Source organism: Ambystoma mexicanum, chromosome 3p (genome assembly GCF_040938575.1).
Source record: "Ambystoma mexicanum isolate Mex_15411 chromosome 3p, UKY_AmexF1_1, whole genome shotgun sequence".
Classification (NCBI taxonomy): domain Eukaryota; kingdom Metazoa; phylum Chordata; class Amphibia; order Caudata; family Ambystomatidae; genus Ambystoma; species Ambystoma mexicanum.
In genome coordinates, this window is record NC_090925.1 from 1,233,158,646 (window position 1) to 1,233,179,246 (window position 20,601).

General features: G+C 47.1%; 1 protein-coding gene across 2 annotated transcripts in view; it reads right to left on the bottom strand.

Moving 5' to 3' along the window:
• The window catches only part of UBN2 (ubinuclein 2), a 1,320,634-nt gene that overhangs the window by 765,700 nt on the left and 534,333 nt on the right, over positions 1–20,601 (bottom strand). For both annotated transcript variants that reach the window (XM_069652705.1, XM_069652704.1), the window contains exon 9: positions 9,220–9,338. In XM_069652705.1, coding sequence (XP_069508806.1) covers positions 9,220–9,338 — 119 coding nt within the window. The remainder of the gene's footprint in view (positions 1–9,219; positions 9,339–20,601) is intronic.

Here is a 20,601-nt window from a genome sequence, read left to right on the forward strand (position 1 = left end):
ATCCCCTGCCATAAGTCCTGCGCCTCTTTGTAGAGCGCTGGGTATCTGGTGCCCCCCTGTTTCCGGATGTAAAACATTGTGGTGATATGGTCTGTGAAGACACCACCTTATTTATTTATATCAATTTATATCGTGCAACCTTGAACCCTGAAGCGCAAGGGCGCAGACAACAGATCAGTACAAATACAACATAAATGGCCAAAGGCAGAAGGTTATAATAAAAAGAAATCAGCTAAAAGGACAATACTACAATCGTAGGTGCATCAAATAACAAAACACTTTAGAAAGTTAACTGGCATTTTGGTGATCCTGTAAAGATGGGTTTAACAGAAAAATGCACAGCATAGTAGAATAGGAAACCTTTAAAAAATTAGATTGCAATGCAATGATCTTCTGGGAAAATATTTGCAAAGATTTAGAAAGGCCGGGAGGGAACTACCCCCCACAACCAACTGGTATACAATCACAATTAAGTTGTGAACACCAGTCGCTGAGATCCAATCCGCGCAGGATCAACAGATCAGTTAGTCTAACTACCCCTGGGCCAGTTCTCAGTCGAAAGCAAGCGAGCACTTTGTTGTGTAATGCTTGTTTAGATTTTTTTCCTTGAATCTTGGGAATATTTGTTATAACAATGTTACTTTGGTCCATGACAAAGTCCAGGTTACTCAAGTCTTTTAATTTGGGCATCTGTGACTTTAATAGAAAACTCTGTCGAGGTGCCTTCTTGGGTTTAGCCATAGCAATTGCTGGATGTTGGACTACATGTTGAATATGTTTGGGTGCCAATGAGGTTAGTTGCAACGGAGAGTCAGGTGGAGCAATCTAAGAGACCTTGGCTCTCTTTAGTGAGTAGAATTGACCTCTTGGATCCGAGGCAAGCTCGCTAAGGAGATCAGTTTGCATTTCCTGGTCAATTGTTGCCCTTGGCAGATTAACTTGGTAGAAGTTATCTGATTTGGGAGCCAATAAAAAGACAGCTGGTACGGGATGTATGAGTGTCTGGGGAACCAATGTCGCCTTGGATTGCCGCAGGTCAAGTACCCATGCATTCAGGGCATCCACCAGAGTACCCAAATCGAACAGGATAGTGCATAAAAGAAGCTCCTTGGCGATATTAGCCATAAGTACGGGCCAGTGTTCCAGTTGATTAGACCCTGCCAAGGGGGGGCCGGAGGGAGAGTCTGATGTGTGTGGTCTTGAGAACCCATATCACCTCCAATCCCTCGCCATGGGTCCATCTTCCTACTCACACCCAGCTTCTCCCTTAATGACCCAAGTCTCATGGATAGATTTAATGTCAGCCTACAAGTGGGAACATTTCATAAAGAAAGACTTTCTGGTAGCAAAAGCTAGAGCTAGAACTTACCAAGCCGAGGCTATGCAGTCAGCCCGTTCCCGGCTCCACGCTACGAGCCGAGGAGCCTCACCATGTCAAGCGTGCAGCGCCGTGCAGTGCAGAGATGTAATGAGGCGATTGATGGCTCACCGCCTGAGAGGGACGGCAGGAACGACTTGAGGGCCCAAAACTCAGCCTGTAACTCCAGAATGTTATAGGTAACGTCTTCTCCTCTGGCAGCCACAGGCCTCTGGCGTGAAGAGTTCCAGTGTGAGCTACCCATCCTTCTAGGGAGGTGTTCATCGTGACAGTCTCCTTGTGGGACGGGTTCTGGAAATCCACGCCTCTGGACAGATGAGAGCGCACACCCCACCACCTTATCGTTCGACGGAAACTCTCGTCGAGCGTGGTCCTGTCCTGGAACTTGGATCCAATGGGCATCTAGGAACTCCTGCAGAGAGCGCATCCGTAACCCGCAGAGTCGGATGAGATAAATGCACAATGATATATATTATAACAACCGCTGCACCTTGCCTAGGATGGCCGCTATCCTCTCCTCTGACGGCAGGCATGACACTGTGTTGAGTCGGGACCCCAGGAACAGTGCGCCCTGTGATAGAGTGAAGCAGGACTTTGCATAGATCACTGAGAACCCCAGATCCATCAGAAGGCGAACGGTCCTCGTTGTGTGATCGACAGTGACTTCTCTTGACACAGATATGCCAGTCGTCCAAGTAAGGGTAGACGTGAATCCCTTGCAGTCGCAGATGGGTCGCCACCGGTGCCAGGCACTTGGTGAAGACTCTGGGCGCCGACTTCAGTCCCAAGGGAAGGGCCTTAAATTGGAAATGCTTCCCCTGAGCGACGAAGCACAGAAATGTGAGGTGTCCCTTGTGAGTGGGGATGGGGAAGTACGCATCCTCCAGGTCCAACGACAACAAAGTCTCCCTCTTCCAGCTGTCCGATCACATGCTGAAGAGTGACCATTTAGAACTTCTGGGACTTTATGCATTTGTTCAGTCGCCACAGGTCGAGAATGGGCCTCCAGCCACCGGTCTTCTTTCGTACGAGGAAGTACCTTGAGTAAATTCCGTAGCCCCGCAGCCGTTTTGGAACTAGCTCTATCGGCTCTTTCTTTAACATGGCCCGAACTCCCAGCAGCAGCTGAGGGATGTGTTTTTCCAGCCGGAACACCGCTGGTATTTGGGGACATTTTCGATGGAACTCTAGGGTGTGTCTGAAGGCAAGAGCGTCCAGCACCCAGCAGTTGGTGGAGATGGACTTTGACCTGCTGACGAAGTTTGCCAGCCGGCCTACCGCTGGGGTGCACGGGAGGGGGGCCGAGGTCCCGGCCGGTTAATTCGTGCTTGGGGGTTGACAGGCCGCCTTGCGGTCCCCGACGACAACGTCCTCCTCCGAAGGCCTTGTAGCATCCTCTGTTGGTTTCCTCGGCCGAGGAACGGGAGGGTTGGCAGTAAGAGGAGCCCCTGCCGAAACCCCTCGCAGAGAGGGTAGACTTGCTTCCTGAGGACCGAAAGGATGGTCACTGGTGCTGTAGCGTGCCCAGGGTACATGCGATCTCTGTTTCCACCTTGATGGCCTGTAGGGACACAACCAACGCTTTCCCCAAAAAAGGTTGTCACCGTCAAAGGGCATGTCCAAAACCCTGGTTTGGACCTCCTGACGAAAGTTGGTGGCCTTGAGCCAGCCATGGCGAAGGCAAACGCCATTGCCCATCTGGCGGAAACATGCGTCCGCGATGTCCGTGGCCACCGTGATAACGCTACTACGCCTTCCTGAAGAATCTCCAATGCCTCTGACCTCTTATCCTCTGGGAGGAAAGCCAGCAGAGGTGCGAGGTTGAACCACAGCTCCTGATCGTAGCGCGCCGCAAGGCCCTTGGCGGCCTTGATGGTGGTCGCTGCAGAGCAGATAACTCTACTTCCCATTGCATCCAACTTCTTCCCCTCGTTGTCAAGAGGGGTGGGCGCTGCCAAAGACGTAGAGCCCGACGATGACTTATTGGCCGCTGCAGAAACCACGGAGTCCAGCGACGGTAGGGCCCGTAAGCACTTAAAAGCAGAGTCTGGCACCATGTACTACTTCTCTAGGCGGTCCCTCTTCACTTGGGCTGTTGAAGAGTTCTTCATGAGCGCCAGTCCTTCATCCCAAATGTCATCCAAGAGAGGATCTGATTGGATGGTCTTCCCCTTTGCCTTGCAGCGCTGGTATAAGAAGCCCGCCTTCTCCTCCTCGGGCATGAGCTGGAAAAGCTCTGATGCTCTGGAGATCATTGCATGGAATGATCCTATCTCGTCCAGTGGAGAGGATCTGGGTGGAGGAGACGGGAGTTCCCCATGCCGCCGTCATCATCCCTGCCCGTCGCTGTGTCCGATTCCGTCTCAACTGTGGGAGTTGGCGGAGGAGGCGGCGGCAAAGGGTGGCAAGGAGGCAGCGGGTGCCTCTTTCTCTTCTTGGATGGCGGTTCCCCTGTCGTCAGTGGGGCGGTCGGCACCAGCGCCGCTGGGGGAGCTGGTGGTGGTGCCGGCATCCTCTTCTGCATCTCGGATACCAGTGTATGCAGAGTCGAGAGAATGTCCACTGAGAGGTCTCTAGGTAGCAGCTGAGGCGTAAGGATAGGAAGCTGGGGCGTAGGAGCAGAACAAATGCCCTTTCGTCCCGAGGCCCTCCGTCGCCTTCCTCAACGCTAACTTCGTTGTTGTCGCCCTTGTTGGCGGCCTCGTCGTAGGGCGCGGCTCCGACCTTCCCTCGTTGCCATCGCCCTCCTGGATGGTCTGGAGGTAGACCAGCTCCTCCTCCTCAGCGAGGAGGTATCCGTGCCCTGGAGGACTTCCACGCGCCCCCAACCCCTTTCTTCGCATCCAGAGGGGACGTCTCGGGGAGATGATCGGTATCCTCTTCACCGGGGTCCTCTCAATGGGCTGGAATGCAGTCTCCCTCCTGGGAGGGAGGGACACTCTTGCCTTAGGAAGGGCGCCCTGCCGATCCACCACCGCAGCCTTTGAAAGGGACGCAACCACCATCCCGATGGAAGGCGCTGCCTTCGTCTGGTGCAGCTGGGCCGTCACAGTCAGGCCAGGCTCCTTGTCCTGCTTGGTCCTCACAGTCGTCCTGGACACCTTGTCCTGCTTGGCCTTCTCCTTAGGGGTCGGGTCGGAGACTCGGTACCCTTTAACCATCTCTGCCGAGAGTAGGTCGGACACCGTACCATGTTTGGTCTTCTCCTTGGTCGTCTCCGGGACCACCTTTAGCTTGCCCGGGTGATCCGACTTCCTCTTGGATGAAGTCGGAGAGCGTTGACTGGAGGCCGAAGCAGCTGTAGATGTCGAACGCACCCTGGCCACCAAGGAGCCTGCCACAACGACGCTCCTGACGGTAGCGGACAGGCGGTGCTTGGCCTTTTGTTGGACCCCACGCGGGAGGGGAGCCCTCAAAGGACTTAGAAGCCTGCTCACCTTTCCCGGATCCGGGGAAAGGCATGCCCCTGAGAACCACTCGGTGCAGAGGCCTTAGCCTGCAGACACTCTTCCAGCTGTTTACGCCGATCCTTCAACGTGCGTTTCGAGAATTCACAGCAAAACACACAATCTTCCTCCGTGTGCGTTGGGTACAGGTAGTAAAGGCACTGGTAAGGTTTGTCATCCATGGAAACATTCCGCAAACCGCAGTCTGTGCAAAGCTTGAAAAGAGAAGGGGAATCCTTCTCATCGACATGATCCACGTGGTGTAGGCCTGAAGCCTCCACAAAGCAACTCGACGAAATCTGCCCTTGAGGGGCGCTGAAGAATCCGAAAAACAGTTCCCCGATGATCGATTGAGCACACAGGCTGGATTGACCGAAAAATAGAGTAAAACTCAAAAAGCAAAAATTGCAGTAAAAGCTTGAGAGCCACACCTAACACTTGAACGTGCGGTAAAAATCTGAAGATGGCTGCCAGAGGAGGGGCTTGGGTAGAGGGCAGTCATTGGCTGGGGCAGTATGACCCAGAGTTCAGTGATTGGTTGTTAGGATAAATACAGTTCAGAAATGAAACTTTTTTTCTTTTACAGAGGATTCCCAGCCTGACGACGGGGAAAATTCATGAGCATGTGAATCCATGCCAGACCCCATGCTGGAGAAAGGAGTATAACCAAACAACCAGGCAGAGGAAGGATGGTGCAACAGAGCATGGAGGATATTTGTCAAGAGTTGGCTGCTTGGAGAAAGAGGTGCTGGAGTGTGAATACGTGTAAGGTTTATGAGATTAAGGGAGAAAGTAGGGGAATGAGATTGCAAGTCATTGAGAAGGGTGGCTGAGCAAGGAAAGGACGGTGGGGGTGAAGTATAGTAGACAGTATTGGGGAGGAGAGTGTAGTACAGAGTAGTGGGGAGGAGAGTGTAGTAGAGTAGTGTTGAGGAAAAAATAGTGGAGAGAAGTGGGAGGAGAGCGCGAGTCAGAGACAAGTTGTTTGCCTTTAGGCCATTATGACTAGAAAGGCAGTTTTAAATTTTAGGGATTATCAATCTCTAGTCCCTCTGTGGCCCAGGGTGGGACAGCCCATGGGAGATGAGAGACGGGTGTGGCGATTAGTGAGCCCCTTTGCAGAAGCTTCAATAAAAACCCTTGAACCTGCTATGCGAGTTTGTGTGTTCTGGAGGCCATCTGTGGGAGGTGTGGATTCCATCCATCCAATTGGGCAGCCATCTAAAAGGGCTATCCAAACCCCCCAACTGACTGTAATAAATCCTTTGAACCATGGTGCATTTATGCTAAGAGAGAAGGGGTGCACTACTGATGTCTCCACTTCCCCTTTTCTAAGCAATGATACCCTCTGCATTATGTGACCTTAAATCCCTCATTGTAAAAAGAGATCAACCCAATATGTGTGGTACTTGGAAAAAATACCGCTTCGGATCTCTACTCACATAAAATATTTGGGATCCATAATAATTGCACACATAAATGACAATCCTTGGATCGAGGTCACCAAAAGAAAATGTCAGCGACCATAAACAAAAAATTTGGAAAATTCTCTATAAAACATGCGATAAATTTTTACAGACAAAAAGTAATACCAACCTTGATTTATGGTGCTGAAAATATCTTTGGTTGCTCACACGAGTTATGAAACACACTTGAAAACAATTTTTGGACCAGAGCGTTACACATCTCTAAAGGATGTCCGACTAGTAATATAAAATTTGAATTGGGACCGACATCCATACAAGCGAGAGTTTGTTTGAATGCCTTAACTTTATACAGGAAGTCGCAACTCTCTAATGCAGCCCCTCCATTTGAAATACTACACAAGCCTGATTCAGATCCCGAATACACAATGCTTGCCAAATGGAATCGGCAATGTTCTAAAATTCTGGACGCAAATGATATCGATATTACTACTTTACTTGAAAATCCTAATAAGGCTAAACGTAAACTACGGAGTGCAGATTGGCATCAAACCTGCACTGACAGATCTAGTTCTCGTCTACTAAGAGATGTACCACCAGAAGCAAGAGAGCTAGACAAATTACAACCGTATCTGTTACAATCTCCCGATCAGAACTCAAGATTACTATACTTGCATTTTCGACTTAATCTTTTCATGACAAAAGACCGTACAAGTACTTGGTCACCTAAAGAACCTGCTGATTTAATCTGTCGTTTTTGTAAGCATTCGATAGAGACACAAACACTTGACGTTGTCTTGTCCAGAGTTTCGCTCGTTGCGAACTAAGTTGTTCGGACCGCTTTTTGAGGCACGTAGCACCTATACGGCTGAAGAGTGGTGGAAAGTTATACTTGAAGGTGCTGATCGAAAAATCATGTTTGGTTTAGTTCAATTTTTGAAGGAATTGAAAACCCATCTAAAAGAGCCGATTCCGACATTAGGAGGGAAGGATTGTTAAAGCCTCTAATAACGTATGTTCAGTGGGATGAAGTACGAAGAAGTGTATCTTGTTTTCTGTTTTAAAGGTTTGCTTTTGTAAACCATATAAAATAAAAAATTTAAAAAAATCCCTCATTACCCGGTGCTTGAGATAGCAGACGAAATAAATCTATGCACTCAAGAGGTCACATACCCAGCTCTTCAATTAGGGCACCCAGGTCCACTGTTATCCCGCATAGTGGTTGTTAGTAAACAACTGCTTCTCTGGTGCTTCAAACAAAAAAAGGATGCACGGATCCAGGTGTTAGCTACTGAATAAACATTCCTCTAGCTAGTATCGTTTACTGTTTTTTTAAACAGTAAATACTCCAGTAAATAAACCCCCAAAAACTTAATAGCAATATCCCTGTGGTTGTAAACTCATGACCGACAGCACTGTGGCCAGGATTGAGCACCAAACTGACGCTTCAGTCAGCCAAGCCTACCCCTCAATCTACTGGAGCATAGCTTACCTTTTGGGTGGTTTCACAGTAGCCTGTGGATATAAGTGTTTTTGTAAGCTTCTTCTCACTGGAAAAAAGCTACCCCTTCATTATGGCAAATTAACACCTTTTCTGGAATGCCTCTAGTGGATAATTTCGATGCTCAAACTAGAATAACGCGTGAAATACCCATCAATCTACATTGGCCCTCATGGTTTGCTGTAGATATCCTTGTGGGATTACATATTTACTACACAGCTATGATATAGATTGAATTGTTGCATTTCTAGCCAGCCTACCTCATTTACCTCTAAAGTCATCCATGCTAGTGTTATCCTGGTGAGATAGCTCAGTGAATTAAGAAAGAGTGTAACCTGCAGACACAGGTTCAAATTCTGGCAGGGAAGACTCGGCACTTCATCCTTCACAGATTGTTAAATTAAACACTATTAAAACGGAAATAATAACCATTATTGCAGCCCTTGGAAGTAGGAGGAATTAGGAATGAAGCAATTTCAATTATTCTTGGATTCCTCCCATTAATGCCACTGGTACTGCAAGCCATCGATTCGAGTGTTCATGAAAAGCATTTGATTTTGTTCCTATAACTTTTGACACCCCCAGTCTTCGAGAATTCAGGTTTGGACTTCTATTTTAACCATTAAATATTTGGTTGTACTGTTGACTTAAACATTTTACTTGATAAGTGAACTGGGTGAGAATGTGTGCTTAAGACTGGTATCTTTTTAAGCAGGTTGCAATAGGTACTGTTCTCACTGTCATGCCCAAAAAAGCTATGGCCTACTAGGACACATTAGTGAGAAGCTACAGCATTCCTCTACTCCGGTCCTAACAAATAAGTCACATAAAAGTCAGAAGCTATGTGCTTTTGAATGTCATTCATTTACTGTGTTTGTATATTCGCCACATGCAAGGTTGGTACATTTAGAGGGCTGCATCATACAAAAACAGTAATAACTGGCAACTGTTGCACCGGTGGTGTATAACATTTATTAGCACATGGGGCGGGGGCAGCAACCAATCTGGTTTCTCGGAATGCAAACTGAAACTACTGATCTAAGCTTGCATTTCAAGCAAACGGATTGCTGCTTCCCTTGAACACCCTCCCCTCCCCCAAGCATGCCAGGCAACGCAATTTGAGACCAATTCATCTCTCAATGGAAAGCTATTTTGGAATTTTTTAAGCTACACCGATGTGATCAAATTTGCAGAAGCCATGCATTAGTGAGGCTGCACTGTTTTGGGTAAGTTGCACAACGTTTTTAGGAAGTCCCAAGAACATGGTGTAATAACCTAGTTTACTGAGAACTAGGAATTGCACTAACTGAAAAACGATCACATGCCAAAGTAGACTTCCATCCACCAATCAGTTACTTCCTCCCACAGGAACTCTTCGTGATTACAAGTAGGATGGCAACCTAGCTGCAGGTAGTTCTACAGTCACACTGAAATTTAAGTACATCTTTGTGTACCGGATACAATACATACTTGGCAGACTTCGCTTGATTGTGGGCCTGGCAGTGATCCTGAAACCTGGCGATTTGGAGCGGCATGATGTTACAGACCGCCACTTTGAGCCTCTGCAGGGGTTCACGCAGACGGTCATCCTAGAATGAAAAGGAAAACATTTAAATAGCACTCTAACGTGGCAGCTTTATGAAAATAGAGACAATCGGAAATGCTACTCACGTACAGCAAGAACTACATCTTTTTTTATTTATTTGGGGTATTGGAGTATTAACCTAGCTTTATAAAGCAACAGAGAGCTGTAAATCAGTAGGGGTTACAGGAAAACCAAAGATCGCCATGGGAGGGACTTGTCCTTACAATATAGCATTTATCATCGACGTATCATTTAGAGTAGCTGGGATCAGTTAATGACAGTACTGGGGAACAAAGCAAGTGCTGAAGGGGAGGAAGAGGTGGTGGAATGTAGAGGGGGCAGGCAGGATACTTGGCTGGGCAGGTTTGGAGCTTGAGGGCGTATTATTGCTATACCATTACCACATAGGAGATTAGTGCGATTTTATAGACCTGTGGGCTTCGGGGTGCACATGTACATTCTGGAAGTGATCTCTCACATAATACATTACCTCAAAGTTAGATGATGAGAAGGCTACTATGATTAGTTGAGTTACATGCAGCGATTGGATTGAGGCTTGAGCTAGAGACAAGATATGAGAGCACCAACGAATGCCGACAAAGCTCCAAATGTCTATGAAACAGTATACATTAATTTATTTTTTGGATAAATTTGATTCAGGACCCAATACAGCCTTTGAACTTAGTACTCAGATTCAATGGAAAGCAACATGTTTCTTCTATGGACGAGGGCCATATCAGCACCTCAACTTGTGTTCAGGCGCATTAAATGTCCATGACTATGAAGGGAATATGCGGCATTGCCCGCATTTGTCCACCACTTATGTGAAACAAATGCTATGCATATGCTCATGCATGAAAATCGTAACCCCTATCCAGTGTATAAACCCTTAATATTACAATGTTATATCATGTCTCTATTGCAATCAAAGTTACTCAGAAACATGGGCATTAACTCATGTTTCTTAATTTGAAATTGTCTGGCCCAAGAAACCAGATCTGTGCACCTGCTTTTTCCTCATTAGGCCCACTCTGGCCACTCGCTTCTCCTCTAGCAGTCCCCCTAACACATTCCTGCTAATTGACATTTTTAAGGAAATTACTTATTTTACTACTTGTTTTGGATGGTGTCAAACATTTGCCAAAGTGTACTTTTGGCACAGTCTTCCGAAACTACTGTATGTGGTACTTCATGAAGTTGTCATGTGGTATTAACCAATAGCTGTAAATAAGTGGATTAAAATAGTAAATGCTGCTCACCACAGTAATTACTGCACTCTTGGACCAATTTCACATTTCTTCCATACTTCTTGGACATTCTGTCCAATGGGAAGGGACTGCGTTAGGAAAAATTACTATTTTGGCAACTTTCCCACCATAGTTTCTATGGACCCCCAATCTTTTTGCTTAGTTCTTGAACCGGTTTTGACTTTTTAAGGCGAAGAAAAGCCTTCAGCTTCACTTCCCCTTCCTTTTGCTAATTTGCTATGGGGAAACTGATCAGTACCTCAGACTATCAGTACTGGGAAACTAGGTTTCCCTTTTTACTTTTTATAACTTTAACATTGCATACAGCATCTTATAATGCAGTGCAATGGGGATACTTTTGTATCATCTGTGACTTATCTGGACAATTGGTATCTTCTCTCCAGAGGGGAGCCACCCCATTTGAGGCTAGGGAGGTGAGCCCATCAAGCAAGACCCTCCCTTGGGGTCTAGGCACGTGACCTCACTGGGAGCCAGTCCCCTCTTGGGGACAAGGACTGCCATTCTGATAAGGTCCAGCATACATTGCCTACCAACATAGGAATGGAACCATCATGGTTCAGGGTCCTCAACCCAACCTTCTCCTCTTTGACAGGCTCCCACCTCACCTTTCAAACCTTACCTCTCCCCCTGGACAGGTTCCATTGCCTACTGGGCCATCCTCCTCCTCCGTACAGGCTCCCTTGCCTGTTGTGCCCTCCCTTGTCGGCCTTGGCTCCTCCGCCACCCTCTACTATACCGCTGGCTCTTCTGCCACACTCGGAAGGTGAGGGGTCACCACCATCCCCTCTGCCCCCCAGCGGACTACCTTCAAAGATGGCAAGCAGCTCCATATTGCCACGCTAAATGCAAAATCTTTGGTTTCGGTGCTCGGGGGAGGGGGGCCTGATTTACCCCCAGCTGTTGGCCCTTTGGACAATTTACCACCCTTAAATGTTCCCCCTACAGTTCTTTTGCCTAATGATAAAGCTAAGAGTGAGGTGGATCGATTCCTGGGATCAAGCAAGTTTAACTTCTACAAACTCTTTCTACGGCAAAAGCAGCAAGCATGCAACATCTTAAAGGGCCCCCGGCTAATCATTCAGGGCGTACAATCTTTCTTTCTAATACCTTGGAGTGCCCGATGTTTTACAACTGGTAAATCGCTCAAGAGATTCCATTCCAGCCCTGAAATTTGTATCCACTATGGACATCAAGCAACTGAGCTTCCCTTTTTGTACGGATGTCAGCATAGCCAAATTGCAAATTAATTCTAAATTGGCTTTCGAGATAATGCTGGGGGCGGAAGCAGACTAGTCCGCAAGAGGTTTTTTCATTTCAACGACTGTTCCAGAAACAAATAACTCAGGGGCGGTCCCGGCGTCTTTGAAACACCTTTCACAAGCTCAGCCGAACCATGAAAACCTTTGGCTGGCTGGGTCCAAACTATGGGAACGTGTAGCAGAAATCATCTCTCCGGTTTTCCTAAAACTAGGAATGCCTGAGCAGAACCTCTAGTGACAGATGTAGTGAGATGCTTATCATGGAATATGAGAGGTTTTGCCTCTTTTTTAGATGAGGTTAAAAATGTTTACTTTCTGCAAAATGTCCACTTGATTGCTTTTCAAGAGTCTTTATGTCTTGATACTCTGAGTGTAGAAGGTTTCTCTTCTTTGCAGCAAAAGGCCCTTAAAGATTCAAAGGGTTGTCCCAGCGGAGGTTTGATTGTTCTATGCAGCAATATGATCTTTGCTGCCCCTATCCTCCTTTCCAAAGAGGTTAATGGTATCTTGGTTGTTAGAATGGAGTAAAGAGATGAGGAGACCGTTTCCAATTGGATTGTTTTTAATATGTATTGGAACCCGGCGACCTCCCAGTTGGCTCGCTTTTTGGGAAGTCCATCTGACCTTTTGGTAGACTTCTCTTCGCAATTCCCTGAGGATCATATCATCAAAATGGGCGATCTCAACTCGCAATGAGTTAAGACGCAAATAGACAGTATCTGTGACAAAAGTAAAAACTCCAGTGATTATGCTTGGAGTGATTTCATGTCATCTTGGGATTTGTGTAGGCTTAATAGCAATATAAAGGGTGATATCCCTTGTGGTTATACTTGGCAACGAGGCTCTGTATTCTCTAGTATAGATTACATCTTTGTTTCCAAATCACTCTGATTCCTGCATTGAATTTCAGATAACGGAGGGTAACCAAGATGACCACAGTATATTAGAAGCAACTATTAAGTTACTGCATAAAAAGCAGGCATTGCTCTACTGTCAAGACGTGATTGTAAATAACGCAGGAAATGGAGTCGTTAGATTTGAGAGAGGTGGTCGCACTCTCACAGGTAATTTGCAGACTGCTTTAACTGACCTCTCATTGGACCAACTGGGGTATGTTTGTGGTCTGTTAAGGTTCTGTGAATTTTTGTGAGAATTAAACCCCCACTCCGAATCCCCTAACTGGCCCCAATAAATGTTTGAGGCCCCATAAACATCTGTGACTCAAAAATCTGTCAGAGGAAAAAAATTATCAGATTTCAAAGACTCCTCTTAAAGAAAAAGATAATGGATCCTAAAGCTTGTGAGCTCGAACTGAGCGCTCTAAATAACATGCAAAGAAATTGGCTATGATCCTATAAATTTATGATGTAACAGAATGAGGGGGAGGTTATGCTAAAGTCCGTTTGTGCAGGAAACTCTAGAAACTTCTGGTTGTTAGTGAGGCCGCTAAAGGGGCCAGGTACTGACCAACAAGAAACGGTCATACAGGAGTTTGCCTGGATTAAACATTTTTCGGGTGTTTACGTCTCCTCTGGCTCACAGGGCTCCAACTTAGTATTGTCTCCGGTGTGGTCCTTAAATTACACCTGTGAGGACATTGCATCTTTAATAAAAAACATCTTCCGGCTCCAGGGCTGCCGGCCCTAACGGCTTGAGCAATGCATTTCTTAAGATAAATCCTGAACTATGGTCAAGGGTCGTAAAAATGTTGCTCAATAACATCATTCTTACTAAATTACTTCCCGAGTCATGGAGAAGATAGATTGTTCTTCCCATCTATAAAAAAGGCGATAGATCGGTTCCAACAAACTATTGTCCGATCTCGCTCGTGGATGCTGATGGAAAGATCTTCTCTGCTCATTTTGGCGGAATTAGAAAAATGGGCGGAGGTTAAAGGGATAGTTCCCAATCAGCAGACAGGCTTCAGGAGAAGGCTTTCTACCACTTTGAACACCTTAATTTTGGGCTGCTTAAGCTCGGATTCTGTTAAAAAGGGAGCCATCCCCCTCTGTTCGGCACCTGGGTTGATCTCTCCCAGGCTTTTGATTCCATCAATAGAAACAGATTATGGGTGAAATTAACACTGGGGGCTCCCAGACTCACTTCTATCTATTTTGATAGAATTACATGAAGTCTTCACTAAATCGGTCTATCTAAATTAGGGGTCCTGTCTCAGTCTATCCAGATAGAGAGAGGGGTGCTCCAAGGCTGTTTATGGTATCTGGTCATTGCATCTAATGCCATTGCATCTAAAGCCATTCCATCTAATGCCATTCCATCTCATTTTTTCCATCTAAAAAAATGTGCATCGAAGGCATGTTTTTGGGGGTGAAGGGTTAATTTTTGGGCAGGAGGACTTTAAAGGGTAAAAAACAGGGGTTTGTGGGGCGGGGGATCCCCCCACCCAAAAGAAAAAAAAATGCATTTGATGCAAATTTTTTACATGGAATAAAGTTCATGCAAATGCATTTAGATGCAAGGAATTCGATGCAATGACCATAAACCCTGTTTATTAGCATCTTTTCTCTTTATTCTTTACCTGTCGGACAGAGGAGTGGTTGGGGAAGGTTGGCCGGTGGCCCCAAAATTTGGTAAACTTACCAGGTTACTCACCGTAGTGACCACCTTACTCCTAGTCCATAGTCCCCTTTCCTCCATACTTATGGGACATTTCTCCGTCCTGTGGAACGGGACCAGAGCACTTTGTAAAAAGCATCCAAATTTTTTCCAAACATTTGTCCTTCCTCTCTTTCTTGCGCGGGGTCTGGCACGCGGCCGTAACCCCACCCATCTTGGCTCTGCCCCGCGCATCGCCCATCAGTCCTTTTCTATCGCCAGGTCAAAGACAGATTAGCAATAACAGAGGAACCTTATTAGAGGGGACGGCTTGCGGGCGTATGGAGGAAAGGGGACTATGGACTAGGAGCAAGGTGGTCACTACGGTGAGTAACCTGGTAATACTCCTATTTCCCGTCCCCTTTCCTCCATACTTATAGGAGATTCCCAAGCACTCCTTACAGGAACTACAGGTGGATTTAAATACCCCTCACTGAAACAGGTTCTTCAACACAGCCCGACCAAACTGAGCGTCAGCCCTTGAGCTCATGTTGAGACAATAATGCTTACAGAAAGCAGATGGGGAGGCCCAAGTAGCTGCCCTAGCGATGGACTCCCAGGGGACATATTTCTGAAAAGCAAGCGCGGTTGCCTTGCCCCGCACCAGGTGTGCATGAATACCCTTAGAAGGTTTCAGCCCTTGAACGGTGAAAGACTCCGTGATGCAGGCGGCGATCCACTGAGAAATAGTTGCCTTAGACGCATGCTTGCCCAAAGGTCACAAAAAGTTGAGAAGAACTCCTAAGCTCGGAAGTCCTGTCCAGGTAGAACTTGAGAGCTCTTCGGACATCAAGACAGTGTAGAACCCTCTCAGCCTCAGAGGCAGGGTTCAGAAAAAAGACCGGTAGGGAAATAGACCGATTCAGATGGAATTCAGTCACAACCTTCGGCAGAAAGGCTGGGTTCGTCCGAAGGGCTACCTTGTCCTTGCGAAAGACCAAGAAAGGATGCTCCACCGACAATGCCTGGAGCTCACTTACTCTCCTTGCTGACGTAACTGCGAACAAAAAGGACACTTTCCAGGACAAGTACTTGAGGTCCACAGTAGCCATTGGTTCAAAGGGTTTATGGAACAGCGCCGTCAGGACCACATTTAAGTCCCACGGCGGGTGCGGATTATGAACCAGAGGGTAGAGGCGTGTCAAGCCAGCAAAATGCCTCTTCACCACTGGGTTAGTCAGGGAATAAGAACACTGGTCTGTAGAAAGATGCAGAATTGAGTCCGAAGGGCAGGCATGTGAACTAGTAATGAGACCTTCCGATGGTGAACCTCAGGAATTGACTGTGATCTTTGAAGATGGGAATGTCAGCATTAGCATCCTGTAGATCTATAGCTGCCATCCAATCGTTGGGCTGAAGAGAGGATAGAATCTGAGGAATTGTAACCATATGGAAGGTTTCAATTAATAGAAACTGGTTGAGATCCGAGAGGTCTAGAATTGGCCGGATCCTGCCCGTATTCTTTGGGATTAGAAAGTAACGGGAATAAAACCCCTGACATAATTCTTCTTGAGGAACCAATTCTAGTGATCCTAATGATGGGTGTTATTGCATCTCTACCAGGAGCTCTGGGTACGATTTTTTGAGCTTCAAGGGAGAGGATGGGAGAAAAGCCAGAAGGACAAGACGGTAACCGTGTCGAATAATATTCAAAATCCATTCCTCTTGAGTGATGCTTTCTCAATGAGGAAGAAAGTTGGAAATCCTTCCTGCTACCGGGGATGTATGCTCCTTGATAATAATTGGAGCAGAAGGCATGTACATCCTCAGGAGGAAGTCAAATAGACTTATTTTGGTCTTGTGAAGAATTTGAAGAAGGGGCAGGCCCCGGCTTTGATTTAGGTCTATATCTTCTCTTCTTAGAAGAGTAATACGATTTTGTGGATATGGAAGGACCACTATTACCTTGAGGCTGTGGTTTGAACGATTTAAAGTTTTGGCGATACGGTTGTTTCACCGAAATTGAGCTAAGGGTTTTAGCAGCAATGACACTGGCTTTACATTTTTGAAGGACCTCATCCGCGGAGGGATCAAAAAGTGTTTTACCGTCAAAAGGAAGTTCGAGAACTTTCTCTTGAATATCCTGATTAAGAGCAGAGAGGCTGTTAAATATGCATGTCTACGCATACAAACAGCGTCAGTGATTGCTCTTGCTGTTGTATCAGTGAGGTCCTTAACCACTTGAAGCTGTTGGATAGCCGCCTCTCTACCTTTTGAAATCCAAACAGAAAACTCATAAGTGGCTTCCTGAGGGAGGAGATCAGTGAAGCGCTGCAGGTTCTCCCAATTAGGGTTATTAAATCCTGTTAAAACTGTAGCAGTGTTTACTTGCTTAAGTTGTAAGGGACTTTTCACCTTGTGCCCCCCAGGCTTTTGCATTCCTATCTAGAACTGAAGCTAGAGACTGAGAAGGGCCTTTGCCCTTGGGGCCTTGGTCATCTGAAACTACCATAGATTGTGCTGGAAGATTTCCCATAGGTACGAAAAGCTCTTACTTAGGCACCTTATACTTGGTGTCTAAATCTTTAGAGATATGAGAATCCAAATGAGGTTTTCCCTAACGTGCTAATGCTTGCTCTAGGACAGATAATGCCAGGGGAAGTGGATTTTTAAACTGCTGAGGTGGCAGTTTGCCAAAAACACCAGCCATTTCAGGTTTTTCTTTAGGAATGATTTCCAAGGCCTGCATAGCTTTTGCTACAATCTCATGAAGCACATTAGATGGTGACGAAGCAGTGTCGTCATCTGTATAAGTGTCCTTCGACATTTTCTGTTTCTTGGACGGAGGAGCAGTATCCTCGTTGTCAACTGACAGTGTGTCAAGCTGGGATGTACGTGAAGACTGCGTACCTGTTTTCTTTGATGTGGATCTTGTTGGGGCCGCCAGGCTGTAGCCAGCTGAATGACGAGTGTGTGACTCGGGGAAACCGCCTCTCCACCACCCAAATGGTACAGGGTGGAGGATGGACAGACTCCCAGCGTCACGGAAGGCACTCTCCTGATTAACGTGACGGTGGGACTGTGCAAGCTCAGACAGGAGAGGCAGCAGTCAGGTTGAAGATTCGGAACAAGGTGAAGTCCAAGGTGAACGCGGGATCACACCAAACAAAGACTAAGTCGGGGCACCAATCCGCAGGAAGACACTTTCAGGCGAACTTCAGGTAGCTGGTTTGGAGATGGCTGACTAGCCCGATGGTCTGTAGATCCAAAAAGGACGAGGCACCAGGCAGGACCAGACAGGAAAAGGGGAACCAGATAGGGAAGGGAAACCAACAAGGGAGAGCCCAAGGAATAGGGAAAAAGACAAAGGCCCAATTGGTCCCAGGAGAGTCAGAGGGGAAACTGGAACCAAGGGAACCCAGGGCGAGAACAAGGAACCCAGGCGACTGGAGGTCAAGTAGGGCAAGTGGGACCAAAGAGACCCTTGGGCAAAACTGGGCACCCAGGCAGGCAGAAGGCAAGCAGGACAAAAAGGACCCAGGGTTGAGCAGGGCACCCAGGCAGGCTGGAGGCAAGGCAGGGCAAAAGGGCCCAAGAAGACCCAGGGTTGAGCAGGGCACCCAGGCAGGCTGGGGGCAAGGCAAGGCAAAAGGGCCCAAGAGGACCCAGGGTTGAGCAGGGCACCCAGGCAGGCTGGGGGCAAGGCAAGGTGGAAGCAGGAACCACAGGAAACCAGGAGCGAGCAACACGAACGAAGCTTCCGCGTTGAGACGCGGTTAGCTTCTGCTTGCGGTTCCCTTTTATGGGGCGCCGGCACCCGCGAGGCCTGAAACGCAAGCCGTGTCGTCTCCGGGTGCCGGCGGACCCGAAATGAGGCTTGGAAGGCAAGCCCTTCCCAAAGCGCAGGCCCAATCTACGGCGCATGCGCGGAACGGAGACAGCGGTTTCCCGCGCATGCGCCGCAACCCTCCAGCAGCGGTTCCAGAAGCTCTCCTCCTGGCGGCTCCCCAGGCGCGAAAGCGCGGGTAGATCCGCCAGGAGGGAGAAGGGAGAGCGATCGCAACAGACCTCGGTCTCCCCAAAAGTGGCGTGACAGTGATTGGCGCAGGAGTCGGATCGGAGGGAACTGTTCCCGGAGGAGGTACATTAGGAGACATTTTGTCCTTAATGCGTTCAGACAGAACTTCTAAGAAGGGCTCAGAGAGTATGGTTTCTAGAAATGTATTGCTTATGTCATTTGAGAAGGATTAGGTTGGGGCTCTTATAACCTAAAAGGTGATGTAGAAGTGTCAACACTGGTAGACTGATGTTTTGGATTATAAATGTTGAAAACCACAGGTCGAGGCAATTGAAAATTAGTTAAAACCAACTGTAGTCCAGATTGAGATGCTGGAACAGGAGTTGGTTGAGCCAAATTTTTCTCCGACTGAGGAAAAAATTGTGAAAAATTTGAGGAGAATTCACACTCACAGGAGAAATGAATAATTGTTCCGGAGGAACTGTAAAACATTTTGAAGCATCAAAGTCTTCAGAATCAGAAACGAGAATGGAATTATCTTTTGGACTTTCTGGTACCGAATCACAGATGGAGACACCGGGTGATTTTTTTCTGCTTGTTTTTGCTTGGAGAAGTCAGTACCAGACTGGATCTCGAGTGGGAATGTTTATGCCTCTTGTGAATGGACTTGTGACTTCTTCAGAGCTTGAGGACAACTGCAGTAACCAAGATAAGATCTTCTCTTTCAGTACCGAAGTACTGGAAGATTTACTTGCAGAAGCAGTCTTGGCTGAGGGCGATAAAGGGGAATTGTGAGGTACTGAGAAAAACCCTGGAGGCGTGCGCCTCTTTGAAGAAACCCTTGCCTGTTCGGATTACAGAGGCTTTAGAGGTTCTCCCCGGTACCGTAATAATATTGTCTGGTGTAAACAAATCTTCTGGTACCGGATGGATCTTCTGAGACCCTTTCCCACCTGGAGGTACTAGTGTTTTCCCACCCAGAGGTACTCTCAGGAGAACACACCCAGGGTTTCCCCCGGAACTGAGGAGGTGGTCTTGCCCTGGGTACCGAAGGCCGGTGTCGAAACACGTACCTCACCTGAAGATACAGTCCCACTCTTACCGAGGTCGGCCACCCCCCTGTTCTGTACGAAGTCTGTCTTCTTGGCTACTGGTCCCAGCTGTGACATGGAGAGAAGACTAGTCCGCAGAGACTTCGTGTGAATCCCACAGCAAAAGACACAGGTACTCACTGGGTGATGTATACCTAAACACCAGATGCAGGCATGATGGGGATCAGCTGCAGAGAATTGCTTCTGACAATATGAATCCTGTCGCATAGGGCATGCATAGAGGGAGGAACCACAAATTAACATTTAAATGAATAACCAATCGCTAAAGAAAAAAGGGATGGACAGCAAAAAGTAACATCCCGAAAAAAGAGGGAGTCGCAGCGCAGCAAAATTCCGACCCGCCCAGTAGGCGGAAAACCAGGAACTGGGTGTGGAACGTTGGTGGCGTAGGGGTAAGGTCTGGGCCCAGCACGCGTATGGACGTACGCGTGACGTAGGCCCTACACCAATTTTCTTAAAGTGACAGCTATCTTTTGCAGCCAGCTTTTTCTGGCCCGCGTGCAGATGCAGGCGTTCCCAACCAGTTGGGAAGGAGGGAGAGCCAGGAAAAAAGAGAACTACATTTTAATATCACACTGCACAAATAAACTCAATCTGGTAAAATATAACAGTGAAAATAGTTAATGGATACAAAAAAGCAGTAAAGGTCAGTGAAGACCTAATACTAAAATCTAAGTCCACTTTCTGGTGCTAGACACAATACATATAGGCTAAGGGATGGGAACAAAAGGGGGTTTTCTGCAATAGTGGAATTGTACATTCAGAGCTCCATGTACCTACAATGAAAATAGTCACTTTTTGCTGGACTTCTGAACCAGTTTCTTTACATCCTGAATGAGTGGAGTCTTTTCCCACTCATTCATTCTTATTGGCTCTACCATTTGTAAGTATGTTCTCTGCGTTTTACTTTTTCTATGGTGTCTACTTTCCTCCATCTCTCTTAGGGCATCTGTATTTTACTTTTGCAGCACACAGCTCCTTACGGGCAGTGTTGCTGGGAACCCTTTAGTTTCTCCTTTGAGATTCATTATGTATCCTGACTTTCTACTGCTCT